This window comes from Phodopus roborovskii, unplaced genomic scaffold (assembly GCF_943737965.1).
Source record: "Phodopus roborovskii unplaced genomic scaffold, PHOROB, whole genome shotgun sequence".
NCBI classification, from domain to species: domain Eukaryota; kingdom Metazoa; phylum Chordata; class Mammalia; order Rodentia; family Cricetidae; genus Phodopus; species Phodopus roborovskii.
In genome coordinates this window covers 1266293-1281914 of record NW_026126721.1, presented here as the reverse complement: position 1 = coordinate 1281914, position 15622 = coordinate 1266293, and the positions used below count along the sequence as shown (strand labels likewise).

At 39.1% G+C, this 15622-nt stretch overlaps 1 protein-coding gene across 2 annotated transcripts in view; it reads left to right on the top strand.

Annotated features, from left to right (window-relative positions):
• Positions 1 to 14963, top strand: part of Prps2 (phosphoribosyl pyrophosphate synthetase 2) — a 35321-nt gene extending 20358 nt beyond the window's left edge. For both annotated transcript variants that reach the window (XM_051174865.1, XM_051174863.1), the window contains exons 5-7: positions 8399 to 8572; positions 9776 to 9935; positions 12291 to 14963. In XM_051174865.1, coding sequence (XP_051030822.1) covers positions 8399 to 8572; positions 9776 to 9935; positions 12291 to 12383 — 427 coding nt within the window. In that variant the 3' untranslated portion in view covers positions 12384 to 14963. The remainder of the gene's footprint in view (positions 1 to 8398; positions 8573 to 9775; positions 9936 to 12290) is intronic.
• Positions 14964 to 15622: the final 659 nt, after the last annotated feature.

Here is a 15622-nt window from a genome sequence, read left to right as displayed (position 1 = left end):
AGGGTCCAGGAGTATTAGATACCTTGGGTTATAATATCAGGTCTAGGTGGTGATTCATATGCCTATGGTGCACCCATGCAAAGTACAGAGCTCATTGGTTTGCAGTATATTCTCAGATTTGTAGAAATGTCACTATTATCCACCCCCAGGATATTTTCATCACATCAAGAGGAAACCCCATGCCCATTAGCAACTGCTAACCATGTCCCCTGACTCAGCCTTTGCCTATAACAGTTGTACGGAAACTGCAATTAGAGAAATTTTCATATCAACTGATCAGATGGTAAATGGCCATTTTGTCTGACATTAAGAAAAAATAGAACTTTGGTCCAAGAAAGTCTAAAGAATAATAGATTCCATAAAGTTCTCCCCCACCCTGTCTCTGTATAGCCAATTATATAATTTATGCGTCCAGCAAAATAATAATAATAATAATAATAATAATAATAATAATAATTGAAGTAGGGTCAAGCGAGATGGGCAGCAGCTAAAGGTCCTACATCCAAGCCTGACTACCATACTCTGATACTGCTAGTCTCATGGTAGCAGACCTGACTTCTACAACTTATTCTCCGATGGCCACACATGTACCCTGACATTTATGCATGTTTCTACATGCACATGTAAAAACTTAAAAATAAAACAAAACAATGGTACAAAAATGACTGAGCTTGGTTAAGCACTGCTATTCTTTGCAGTGTTCAAACATTACTCACCTGTGTTTCATAAACACAGATGATCATGTGCTGCTATGGTTTGAACATGGAACGTTGCTCACAGCCTCCTCTGTCTGCACACTTGCTTCACAGCTGCTTTGGGAGGTAGAGTGTGACTAGAAGAAGTGGGTCATTGTGAGGTGAGCCCTGTAGTTTATAGCTTTCATCAGCTTTCTGCTTCCTGTTCCTCTAAGATGTGGCAAATATGAGCCACCTGCTGCTCCTGCCACCAAGAAATGGCCTCCTACCAGCCAATCCCCACCATGATGGTCTCTGTTTCCCCAAACAATGAACCAAAGTGAAGCCTCTCTGCTTCGGGTTGTCTTATTTGGGGTACTTGATCACACCAGTTAAAGTAACATTGTTGCTGTATACACTTCTGCACTGGAATATTTAAAAGTGTACTTGCTATATTTTAGCAGCAATCCCATAGTTATATAACAGATACACTTGATCATTATTTAAGGGAGGAGAGGTTTATTTTAGCTTGTAGTTTGAAGGTACAACCAATTATGGCCAGGAAGGTGTAGCAGCAGGAGCATAAAGCAACTAGTCACATTGCATTCTTGGTCAGGAAACAGACATAAATCCTAATATTCCTCTCCTTTCTATCCAGTGCAAGAAACCAATCTAGGGATAGTGTTGCCTGCATTCAGAGTTACATGGTTGTTTTCAAAGCTGTGTAGTAGTCCTTACTGAGTATACATCATCTTTCCCATGATTTCTTGTTACTCATTCATAGGCACTGTAGTTTGTGTAGTCCAGAGGCATACTTGTTTAAGTAAAATACATTCCTAGAAGTAGGATTGCCAATCCAGAAGGGTGAGCCATTTGAGTGTTGGTGGACAATGCCAAAAGTGGGTGGGTCTTTCAGAAATTATATTCCAAATGACATTATCCAGCATGGCTGCCAGTATATTGGTACTGAACTTTGCTCACATGGTATATTATTAGTTTCATTTGACATATCAGGCAGGTTACCTGCGGTATATCTTCCTGTGAACTCAGGTTGTTGGGAGTGAGGACAGTCATCGTTTCTGGCATGATAGCTTTCCCATGGCAACTGTTGCTGTCTTGCCTGGAAACTTTTTCCTGTGTTGGAAAATGTAGAAGGTTACAGCTCTGCTTTTCATGAGTGTCTCAGATATTTTCCCAGATTTTTAATGTCCTCTGCCTTTTACATTCTTATTCCCTGAAGAACTTCAGAAGCCATCTTACAGTTATGCTTTTTTCTCATTCTGACTTCTGGGCTTATGAAGCACTTGGTTTTCTCTTAAATTTTTTTCTTCTCTTATGATTTTGGATATTTTTAAAGACCTCTTTTTTTCTTTTAATGTTCTATTTTTCCTACATTTGACATTTATTAGGAAATAAAAAGTAAAATAAAAATCCAATTCCTCTTCTCTTCTACTAGCTATCTAGTCATTTAAGAACTATTAAAGTATCCATCCACTCTCTATTGGTTTGAAACAACAGCTTTTATTATATACAAAGTTCTTGCATCTACTTGCTAACTCCTACTTTTGAAAATCACAAAAGAGGGCCTGGGAAATACTCAGTGGATAAGCATTCTTTCTGCTGAAGCATGAGGACCTGAGTTTAAATTCCCAACGCCTGTCTAAAAGGTCAGGTATGGCTGCATACCCCTGTAACCTTAGCAGGAGGGGTAGAGACAGAATGATCACTAGGGTTTGCTGATTGCCAGCCTAGCTCCAGGTTCAGTGCCTCAAAATAGTTAGGAATTGATAGAGCAAGAAGCACCTGCACAGAGAGACTAGATCAAAGTAAGTGTAGTTAAGTGACCAAGTTTAAAATGCTCTTTTGTTTACAACTCCTCAGAGAACTCTCATCTATCCACCCTGCTTCCTCTGCTGGGAAAGACAAGTTCTTTAGGGGTAACATGTAGAAATTTATGTCACCTCCCTTTTCTTTACCTTAAGTGTCTACTGGACTTCATTGTCATCAACCTATTTTGGAATAAGCTATTCTCCAACTAACAGTTCTGCTGGAACACCCTGGCAGATCGTGTGTAATATATACTGTGGATGATATCTTTCTTTGGTTTCTTTGCTTAATGCAAAAAGTCACATTTCACTAGAGAAAATATGGTTTATCTGGGGAATCTAATGCTGATATTTTAGAGGAAGCTTTGAGGACAAATATTTTCAAATAAAGCTTTGTCTTGCCACAGGGGGTCACTCTTGGGTAGTCTTGAGGCTTTATTGAGTTGATGAGACATATAGACCAATAAGAAAGAAGCAACCCTATAGTACATTAAATACTACTAACTGTAAAATGACATGGAAAGTGGATGAAACTGGGTGCTTAATATATGAACTTTTTCTGATTATTTGCTCTCCAATCGTGTGCTATAAAAAATTTTGAGAGTTCGAAAGAAAAGTATTTAACTACTTATAATGTTAGAGAAACAAGTAGGAATAATTTAGTGTATTAAATATCCTGAGAATTCATATGTACAATCAAAGAGAAAAGTATGGAACTATATGACTAGAGGAAATCAAATTCACATATGTGAACAAGGGAATGGTAGTGAATTATCTCTGCAGATAAAAGTGCTTGCCACTCAAGCCTAATGACCAGAGAATCCACAACTTCCAAGATTTGTCCTTTGACCTCCAAAGGTGTGGTCTGTGCATGCCTATACTCACACCCATATTACTAATAAATAACATTTAAATGATACATGTATATGGAGACATTACTCAATGAGTAGACTGCTTACTGTCTAAGCATCTTACCCTGAATTTGTATCTCCAATACCAATATAAAATCTTAAGTGTGGCAGTGTATAGCTCTAACACTAGTGAGACTGAGACACACAGACTCCAAGGGCGTGCTGGTTGGGCAGTCTAGCCAAAACAGTGAGAAACTCTTGTTTCCAATGATAAGATAAAGAGTGACAGGAAACAGCACTAACCTCTGGCCTCTACATATACATGCACCAATCAAACAATGTGTGTTTTAACTCTTTTCACCTAAAATTTCAGTGAGATTTGTTGTATTGACCTTGCTTATTGGAGGCACATATTGTGTATATGGAATTACTTACATGCAGCTGTCTCAGGAACTGCTAATATTATAATGACCTGGGGGATTTGGAGCTGGAATCTTTCCCTTTCTCTTATGCTTATGAACCAGCGAGTAACTGACATGACTGGAACTCTACCCAGATCAGATGTCTATGTTCCTCAGTGCTAAGAGCCACATAGCTCGCGTTCTTTCCCTGGCCACTGTGCCTTTCCATCTGCCTGTTTGTGGTGGGATTATGAGATTATACCTGGATTCATGGGCATATAACTTCAGCCACAAATGTTAGTGTCTCCCATTGATGTGCAGTGGACCAGGGCCCGTCCTATTATTTAGGAAATAAATACGAATTATTCAGTATCTACATTTTACATAATCACCTCAAGTGCCTTAAAAAAATAATGCTGTCTCATGTTCTGAGAGACCACCTTTCTCTAATCCGAGTTTAAAAGGTTTATCATAAAATTGGCATGTGCATAGTATATACTTGGAGATGATTATGGGGCAAAAATGTTTGCCTGCCTTCAAATTACAAGCTACTTCTTTCAATTAACTGTTTAAGTAAAGAAACTGTTGGTAGATAGACACCTTCAGAAAGGAAGGATGTCTGCTGAGATGACTAGAGTTTTGGTTCCTACTATAGATTTTTAGAGTTGAATTTTCAGGCTATAGAGTTTGCCTGAACACATCTTCATGCTGCCTTCATATGGAAGTGTAATTTTAGTGTCGATAGACTCACAGCCTGACTTCATGGTGGATGCTGAGAACTTGACTGCTATTCCTTTCTAGAGGACCCATTTTACCTCTTAAGTAACATGTCTTTTAGTAGCTCTGGAAAATTCTTAGGCATTATTTTGAAGTGGGGGGGGGCATGGGAAAGGTGTGTGTGTGTGTGTCTGTCTCTGTGTGTGTGTGTCTGTGTGTGTGTGTGTGTGTGTGTGTGTGTGTGCGTGCGCGTGCGTGCACGCGCACACGTGCTTGTGTGGCGGGGGCAGAGGTTAGCCCTGGGTGTCATTCTTTAGTAGCAGTCTGCCTTGGTGTTTTGTTTTTGTTTTTGAGATAGGCTTTTTCATTGTGACCTGGAGTTCCCATTTAGACAGCCTTCCTGAATAGTGAGCCCCGGAGATCCTCCTATCTCTCCCTCCCCCAGAACATGGATAACAAGCACACACCACCACACCCAGCTCTTATGTAGATGCTGGGACTCAAACTCAGGCCTTTGTGCATGCATGGCAAACACTTTACCAGCTAAGCCATCTCCATGGCCTCCTTTTTTTCTCTTGACAAACTATAGCTACTCCTACCACATTGTCACTCTGCTATTCATGACTTTGAGCTCATTTTTAATGTTGCCTTTCTCTTTGTGTGTGTGTGTGTGTGTGTGTGTGTGTGTGTGTGTGTGTTACATTCTGGACTATAACTTCATCTCATCTTTAATCTACTCTATTTTTAGATATTTTTATTTTGTTTCCTACTATGTCTATAAGTTCAATGAAGTTTAATTGTATTATTTTCTATTTTTCAACATTGTTTTCTCAAGTCTTGATTGGACATTCTTCATTTACCCTTTATCCTTGTTCAGACATCCATTTTATTTCTTTAAAACATGATACAATTCCTTTAGCCTGTTTTTCAACTAATTCCCATGGCTCATTCCTTGAACTTATGATTTGGTTACAGCTGTTTCTGACCTCCAATTTGGGTGTCTGGTTATCCTTGGAAGTCTTATGTCCCCTTTTTTTTCCAGAAAATTTTCTTTGTAATCCTGAGAGGACTTGCACATATTTCTTTGGCCCCATGGAGAACTACCCCACATTATCACTTTAAACTCAACTCTGTGCTTGAGGGTTTTCATCGTATATATAATGGGAACTGAAATAAGCAACCGTCAGGAGAGTGGAGATGTGGTTTAGAATGTTCTAAAAGGAACTGACCTTCACCCAGAATCGAAAACAAGGCAGAGTAATGTCCTTCCGGTTCCCACTAGGTTAGCAGGATGAGATTTCATTGCTTGCTATGCTGGACATAAAATGTGTAGCACCCCTCTATTACACAGATTCTTGTTTCATATGGTCATAGGTTTATTCTCTCAACACCACCACCCCAGCAATCCCAGCAGCAAAGCAGAAGCTTAAGATTCTTAAGGGACTGGAGAAATGGCTCAGTGGTTATAAAGCACTTGCCATTCTTAGCATGTAGAGGACCAGATCCGAAATACCAGTACCCATGTCAGGCTGTTCACCACCACCTGTAAATCCGATTCCAAGGGATCTGATGACCAATTCTGGTACCTGTGGGCACCTGTGTACATGAGTGCGCACACGCACACACACTATTAAGACTCCTAGGAGAGTTTCAGAGAAAGAGCTTTGCCTCCTGCAACTTCTCAGTTGTCACCTGCTTCTACCATTCTACCATCTCTGCCTCTACTGATTTGGTCTACCATTTCAGCTTTGAAGTGCATGTGTAATGATAGTTCCCTCAAATCTTCTGCCTTGGTGGTTCTTTCCATTCAGAAGGATTGTCAAGCTGCCTAATCTCCAGAGGACCCAAATGCAGCCCCAAATATCATGGAGACCTGAGTTTAGATCCCTTCCACCTATGTAAAAGTTGGACATGGCTGCACCTATCTGCAGTCTCAGCCCTAGGAACCAGAAACAGGCAGATCTTGGGAAGTTGTGAGCCAAGCAGCCTAGCCAAAATGACAAGTTCTAGGTTCAGTAAGAATTCTGTTTTAGCTAGGCATGTGTCACACATCTTTAATCCCAGCACTCGGGAGGCAAAGGCAGAGACAGGTGGATCTCTGTGAGTTTGAATCCAGCTTGGTCTACAGAGTAAGCTCCAAGACAGCCAAGACAGTTACACAGAGAAACCCTATCAAAACATCGAAAGAGAGAGAGAGAATTAATATTTTCAAAGTGATACAGTGGATAATGATAGAATAGGACACCCTACATCTTTGTATGGCCTCAGCATGTGTGTGTGAGCACATGTACCTACACACATCACACACACACACACACACACACACACACACACACACACTACTCTCAGATTAATGCTTAAAAGATTTGGAGGAAGACACTAAGCTACATGTATGCCAAAATGTATAGCGGTTCAATTTAATAGCTACTGGGTTTCCTTATGGTTTTGTGGCATGTTCTGGAACTAATGAAGTTAATAGCTGAGTATCATTATGAATACACTTAATGCCATGTAATCACATACTTTAAGTGGTTTAAAAGATAAAGTCTATGATGTATGTGTTTACAATTTCCTGAACTCTGTGTTGAAAGTCTTCAGAGTTGGGGCATGGTAACCTAGATGGAGTACTAACTATGTCTGCTTCAAATTATCTTCTCAGTCACAAAAAGTGGGTTCTCCTGAGTGACAATGAACAGTTACATTGCATAGTAGAGGAACTAGATTTAGGCAGGCATGGCCATCCTTCTGACATTATAATACCACATTGTCATGTAGAAAGTTTACACTTAAGAATCATGCAATTGAAGTTTATTTTTAAATCTCATTTTTGTATTGTTTGATAATTCCATATATTCATATAATGTGTTTTGATTAAATGCTCACTCCCCTCACCTCCAATTACTGCCCTGTTTCTCCCATCACTTGCCCCTTCCAACTTCATGTGCTCTTTTAAAATATATTCCAGACTTGAGAGATTGCTTAGCTGTTAAGAGCACTGGTTACTCTTCCAGAGGACCCAGGTTCTTTTTCCAGCACGCACATGGTAGCTCAACCATCTATAACAGTCCCAGGGGATCCAACACCCTCTTCTGGATTCCATAGGCACTGTACACACATGGTACATCAGCTAAAACATCCATACATATAAAACAAAAATAAACCTTTTTAAATCTCATGTTTTGGGTAAGTCTACAATTTAGTGTTGGGCCACAGTCATGGTTGTCCTTGGCAACATGCAGCCTACAAAATTCAGGTTGAGCACACCTAGACAGAATCTCATTAGGCTTCAATGAAACCCTTCCTCACAAGCCTACAAAGTGCTTGCATATGGTAACAAAAACTTTTGTCCCTACCTTGGATCCAGAACCAAAAAAAAAAAAAAAAATAGTTAAGTCCTAAGTAACTTGTTTTAAGTTGTGCCTATGTGTTTTAAATGGAATCCCAAATCCTAAGAAATGGAGTAGCAGTTTCTTAACCAGCAGTCTTATCCAACAACAAAAGCAGAGTTCATCATCAGCTTGTATGTGGTGTCATCTCAACTATTCCTGGTGTCACGCGCATGGCCTAAACCTTTTCGTTATTTTGAGTGTGACTGCTTGCTATATTCCTAAAACACGTTTTTCAAATACATATTTTATTTTTTCACAGTGCTAAAGCTGGAACTTGGGGAGTCAGCCATGCTAGTAAACAGCCTAAGACAGGATCTTTCAGTGAAGGCCTGCTGGATCTACTTGTTTCTGTCTCCCACAGGCTAGGATTACAAGCATGTACCATCACTTCTGGCTTTTTTTACATGAGTTCTAGGGATTGAACCCAGTGTTATTCTTCCAAGGCAAACAATTTACAACTGAGCTATTTCCCCAGTCTAGGACCCAGTAATAAATTCTTTGGTGGACTGTGTTGGCATGTTCCTTTGTATCTTTCCACAGGGTTACATCAATCGCGGACAGGCTGAATGTGGAATTTGCTTTGATTCACAAAGAGAGAAAGAAAGCAAACGAAGTAGACCGGATGGTTCTGGTGGGCGATGTGAAGGACCGTGTGGCCATCCTGGTAGATGACATGGCTGACACATGTGGTACCATCTGCCATGCTGCAGATAAGTACGTGGGGTGGTCCATGAAAGACAAGAAAACATCTCGTTAAGAAAGAAAAACATTCATATTTATTTATTTGTGTGTATGTTTGTGTATGTGTGCGTATGTGTATGTTTGCATATGTGCATACATGCATGCATGCATGCATGGAAGAGGCATGCATGATCTGCTACAGTAGTAGAGGTCAAAAGGCAACTTTTGTGAGTCAATTCTCCCTTTCTACTATGAATCATGGGGATTGAACTCAGATTGTTAGGCTTGGCATCTATTATTTGAAATTTAGGCTATATATTTTCTTAATTATTGCTGATGACTTGGCAGTAGAATTTTAGGACACAGACTCTAAAAATGAGACTCTAAGTTCTTTTTTTCTCTCAGTCTTCTTTCCCTGATTAAAAAAAAAAAATAAAACAGCCACCAATAACAAAAATCCTTGGACATTTTCATTTTCGAGGTTGGGCTTTCCTATCATTTTTTTTAAAGGATGGATCAGAAAAGGTACTTCTGAGAAACCAGGCCCAGAAAGACAGGGATTTTGTTTGTTTGCCCCCTTGCTTCTTTCATCTCAACCTTTGGGCTAGTCTCATAGCTCAAATGGCTTTCCAAAGGCTACAAAGCTATACTTGTCAGGATATGAGCCCCAGCTCCTTGCCACACATGGCTGTGGAATACTATTCGGTCTCACTGGTAATGTTCTGATTTGATTGCATGTCACATGTTTGGGCGCTATTGGTTGAAATCAGTGATTCTCAACACAGGATAGTTTTTTTTTTTTTCCTTAGATAGTTTTTGACATTGTCTAAAGGTATCATTAGTTGTAGAGATGCTACTGAACTTTCCTATGATAGACAAGATGGCCCCTATGACAAAAATTATATAGATCCCAATGTCAGGGTTGATAATCCTTGATTTAATGGAACACAGAGCATTTTGCTAACACATATATTTAGAAGACCCTCATTTTGGCTAGTAAATGCAAATGGATTTTGTCTGACTTTTTTATAGGGTACACTTCTCACCAATAGTATTGAGACAATATAGAGTATTTCAAGAATATTTGAATATTTGTGGACACTTGATTTTTGAGACCGGACCTTACTCACTAACTCTAGCTTGTTTCTGACTCGCTGTATTCCTGTCTTGGCCTCCCTAGAGCAAGGGTTACAGGTATGCAATGCCACTAGTAACTTTTTGTCTTCTATTTCGAAGGTTGCTCTCAGCTGGTGCCACCAAAGTTTATGCTATCCTCACTCATGGGATCTTCTCCGGGCCAGCTATTTCCAGAATAAATAATGCTGCCTTTGAAGCTGTTGTTGTCACCAACACAATTCCACAAGAGGACAAAATGAAACACTGCTCCAAGATTCAGGTACTATTCATACCCCAGGCAGAACCATGCATCAAGGCATCTGCTTCAGACCCGTAAAATAGTATCTAGCTTTCTGTTTGCTAAGGCAGATGGTAATGGAGACTGAAGCTTCTCATTGAAATGGGCTATCAGTTATATTTGATCCCTGAGAAAGACCAGGATCAAGAGGTCAATGGTCACTGCTTGGAAATAGCAAAGAAAAAGGAAGGAAGGAAATAGAGGAGAGAGGAGGAGGCTGGGGATATAATGCTGTTGGTAGAATGCTTGCATAACATGCATGAGTTAGGGGGTTCCAGTACCAGTACCGAATAAAGTAATCCCTGCACTTGAAGAGGTAGATGCAAGAAGATCAAGCACTCAAGGTCATCTTTAAATTCAAGGCAATCCTAGGAGGAATGAGACAGTATCTCAAAAAAACAAGTTTTAAAAAAGAAACATGAAATAATCTATATGTGGTACTTGGAAGGTAGAGGCAGGAATATCATGAGGAAACTAGCCCAAGCTGCAAGTAATCTTGTCTCACAAACAAAATGAAATTGCAAATAGCACCTCACTAGGTAGGAGAGAAACAAAAGAAGTAGCAAGTGAAAAAATCACAAAATCAAACGTTAAGAGCATTGGGGATATAGTGTGGTATAGCACTCGCCTAGCATGCTCAACACTGAAAAACAAAGTTAAGCATAGGGTTACTATGTAGCACACTTCATTCCTGCCTATATCGTCCCCTAACATGGAGTGGAGAGGAGCAGACTATGCTAAGCATATTTGGGGGACCTACTTCTTCATATCCCTCCTGACTATATGCCTATAGGCTACCAGAGAGCTGATTAAGTCACTTGACATCAATGCAGCTTCTGTTTTGAACTGATATTTCAGTGACCCCTGGCCAGTGACTGTGTTCCTTTAAGAGGCAGCCCTGGTTCCCTCATTAATCATGAAGATGGGGGAACACAGTGGTGCTTTTCATGATTTCTATCCAGATGAGAGAAAAAGAGGCCATTTGAGCACAAGGAAATAAATTTGAAAATTGTCTGAATAGTGGTCCCTTATGTTTTTATGCATGATTAACAGTATTGTAGTAACTGCCAAAGGCCAAGTCTAGCCTACCTCTGTAGTTTAAATAAAGTTTTATTGACACATACTCATGTTTCATTCCTATGTTGCCCGTGACTGCCTTTGCACTGCCATGCAGAATTGAGTGTTTGATACAGAGATAACCCCAGACTTTTAACTTTCTAGTATTTTATAGGAAAATAGTTTGTTGGCCCCAAGGTAAAATGATCATGGTTGTGCTTTTTATCATGACAGACACTCAATTTTTTTAAAGAATGCTTGGGATCAGTGAGATGGCTCACTAGTAAGCACATACTGTACAAGTCTGGTTATCTGAGTTCCATCCATGGAACCCACTTAAAAGTAGAAGGAGGAAACCTGACTCCACAAAGTTGTCTTCTGACATCCATATGCATGTCATGGCACATGTGGAGTTACCCACACATCTCTCTCTCTCTCTCTCTTTCTCTCTCTCTCTCTCTCACACACACACACACATACAAATGACAACAACGATAAATACGAGTTTTAATTGGCTTGGCATTCCAAACTGAAATGTAGCCAAGTAGAAAGATAGGTCGTACACGATATGCTTTATAATATTTTATGAAAAACATTGCCATGTTTTATAAATGGATGCTTGGATTATAGTAAAAACTTAAGAAATAAAATGAAAGTTAAAATTTAAAAAAATTACAGTCACTATGTTTTCTAAATAGACAAAAGCCCCTGCCAATGAATTTTTAAACAACCAGTGGCCCAGCAAGGGACCATCTATGGTAACAGCAGCCCTGAGTATCCATGTTGAAAATCTTCCCAGGAACTTATATTAATCATCTCACCTGGTCACTGGCAGTGGAACCAGGATCTATCCCTGGTGCATGAACTGACTTTATGGAATTCATTCCCTATGGTGGGATACCTTGCTCAGCCTGGATGCAGGGGGAAGGGACTTGGTCCTGCCTCAAGTAAATATTCCATGCTTTGTTGACTCCCATGGAAGGGCTTACCCTTTCTCATAAGGGGATGGAGGTGAGTTAGGGGAATGGGAGGAGGGTAGAGGGGAGGGGAAACTAGTTGGTATGTAAAAATGAATAAAAAATAAAAGAAAATATATATAAAAAAGCAAAACTCCACAAACGACTGAAAATTTTTAGTGTGGACACTCCCAAAGAAATAAATGGCTAAAGAAAGTTTGACCAAAACATACCATATGTGTCCTGTAGAAAACATGTATAGGCTTTCTGGCTTTTAAAGAAATAGAACTCACTCTTGCCTTTTATGTTTTCCCTTGTTATTCAGGTGATTGACATTTCAATGATCCTGGCTGAGGCCATTCGAAGAACCCACAATGGGGAGTCCGTGTCCTACTTGTTCAGCCATGTCCCACTGTAGTCCGGATTGGGATGCTGAAGGTGGAGCAAGCCTCCTCCAACTTCTCACTGTCTTTGTCTGCCTGCTGTTTTAGTGTTAGGACTCAGCAATTCTAGGGTAATCACTGGCAAAAGCATCCGATCTATGTACACTGAGATTCCTTGTCTCCCCTTCTAAAGTTCAAGACTACTTCTTGTCAGTTTGGTGGGGGCAGGGGGAGGTGGTGGTTATTTGGTCTTTTAGTGAACTGTTGTCAGTTAGAACTAGTCTTTCCCTCATTTAGTACTTTTAGTTTTTAGTACTTTTGAGGCAACAACTTTTGAGCCTAAAATCCCATTGCAGAAATTTGTCGTATATATATTTTGAGGTTGCCCAAGGTGACTTCAAATGAAAGCCTTCTGTGTAAATACATAATGATAATGCCTGTGGACATTGGGTAAAATCCTAAATACCCTTTATTTCACAGTGAACCTCAGAAAATTTATATTATCATGCATTTTGAATTTTTGCTTCATTTTTTTTTCAGGGAAAATGATAACTGGGTTTATTTTACTATTGCCCTTAATTGGGACTGAATTTTATTGAGCCTAAGATAGTCACTGACATACTGACTTTTCTTAATAGACATTATACATATTAAAGACAATATAAGGCTCTATCACTTTTAATTTCTACTTTGAGGATATGTCATAACTGTCTACTTACCTGAAACTACCATATTATGATCAGTGATCACCATGATTTGGATACCAGTGAGTTCATGGTCACATTGATGCACATCATTGTTTATCCCAGAGGAATTATTCTTTAAGATGCACCTAATGTCCTATCATCACAGACTTCATCATTTTAGCAGTAGCATTTACTTTGCATTTTTTTTCCAAAAATTTCTTGGTGTAGATGTCCACCAAAAGAAAACTTTGATATCCCTTCACATTTTTAGGCTGATTATTATTTTGATTTTTCACATAAATAAAATAGGGATTTGATTTTTCACAAATAAAATAAGGAAGTTTTAAGAGTTCCACCAAATATATGTAGTTAAACACTGTTTAATGAGCTTGGATTAAATGTTCTTTGTCCCTTTGTAAGCAGAAGTAGTATCTCTCTAATGACTGATTATCATCTCTATAGCTGTTAAAATGTAGATATAGGAGAGGCCTACAAAACAATGGATGTAAAAGTAAATAGTTGTTCCTTTAGGAGCATCTTCACAAAATGGTTCAAAAAGCATTACAAAGAAGAATTTCACTGAGGGTGGCATTTTTGATAAAACTCTTTTAACAAGGTGTGGAGAATTGTACCTGTAATCGATCACTCAGAAAATATAAGCAGGAAAATTACTACAAGTTTGAGGCCAGCCTAGGCTACGTGGTGAGTTCCAACTCAACCCAACTAAAAAAGACAGACCTCTATAGCATTATTTAAAGAGGCAAAGGCCACTGTTGGACTGATAATATGCATGTTGTTGGACAACTCATCAATTTTTTCTGACCCTAAAGAAATGGATTTGCCTGTATACCTAAAGATTTAGAATGCTAAACAATCTCTCCCACTTGCTAAATCTTAAAACTGGTAGATAAATTATTAGCCCTTAATTTTTGGGCAGAAAAATCCTATCCATACAAGTAACACACTTGACCAGCACTCTAGAATATCAGATTTCAGAGCAGCAGACGTCAAACCAATGTTAGAAAATGTCATTTATGTTACTATGGAAACTGGCATTTTGACAATGCCTTATTTGTAACTGTTTTGAAGAAAGGGGTCCCATCACCTAGGATATTCATGCTGATACAAACTGTAAAGTCTTAGCAAGACATGTGTTTAAAAACCCTGTTTGACACTATGCAACTGTTATTAAATGTGTTACATCTATATTTCTGGGCATTTGGGCCTGTGCTGAATGAAGCATCCTGTGTACAAGAACATGGAGACAGCTTAATGTATGCGTGCACATGTCTCAAAGTGTTGGCATGACAAACACCAGTTGGTAATTCTTTTGTTTAAGATACTTAAAGCTTAAGAATGCCCAGGGGATCTTCCAATCAGGATGTTCCAATCATGATCTTCAGATTTTTATTCCCTTATACAAATCTACCTGGCTGTCCTCAGAACTGGTGACCATTGACAGTTTCTGGCTTTACTTGGCCTGAGTTAGTATTTTAAAGACCCTCTAAAGTCATTGATGAACTAATTAGACTGGACTGAGCCTTATACAATAGAAATACAAATTTTAAATATTTGATGGTTTCAGTTTGGCCAAAATGACATAGCCTGCCTCAGAAGCAGTCTAAGCCCAAGACTTTCCTGTTCCTTGCTGCTTGTTATATCACCAAGAAATCAGCTTTGTCTGGCTCTATGAAAGGAGGGCCAAAAAGGGGGGCCAGGAAAACAGGAATGTACCAAAGTTGTTTAGCCTCCAGCTAAAATTTTCTTAGTCAACTGGTAGATGTTCCTATGCTAACTTTCCTTTGTTATGTACAATGTCAACTAAGTTCAGGAATATATTCTTTACAGTGCTTGCCTTGATTTTAGAGACTAGCCTATTTGAGATCCTGTGAAGTTTACTAAGACTTTTCAATAAATTCCTGCTGACTACTTTGTTTCATGGTTCATATCATTACTTTAGAATAATTTGGTTTTTAGATAAAGTGACCTGTTGATGAAGTAGCTGAGGATGTTTGTTACTCTAGAGACCCAGTTTGCAAAATTAAAGGAAAGCCAGAAGTTAAAGTCACCATTTTGAAGCCTTTGCTTTGTGAAGGACTCATTAGCTATCTTCTTTGAAAAAAAGCATCATAACTGCTCCATATAACAGTCATTCTAGATATTAACCTTTCAAATTAAATACCAAGATTGGTGAGTTGGTATGTGCCACCAAGCGACCTGAGTTCAATCCCTGGAACCCACATGGTTGAAAGAGAATTGTTTTCTGACCAGCAAATGTCAACTGTGGCATAGGAGCATCCACCCACAAACACATACCCATAAATTACTACAATATGTTATACATCAAAGTAGTGAAATTCACTATCCATTTATTGAAATAGTTCAAACAAGTACAGGCTTCAAGGAAGTTATTCATGTGCTTTGTTTCAAGCCAGAAAGGATTCCTGTCCCTTTAGAATACCCTGCCCCCTTCAGAGATGCTTTAAATTATGTTTGTGGGGATAAAATAATTACATGTCTGTGTGTATGTGTGTGTGCATGCACACTCGCACTCATGAACGTGTTCATGTGTGTGATCATGGGTGTGA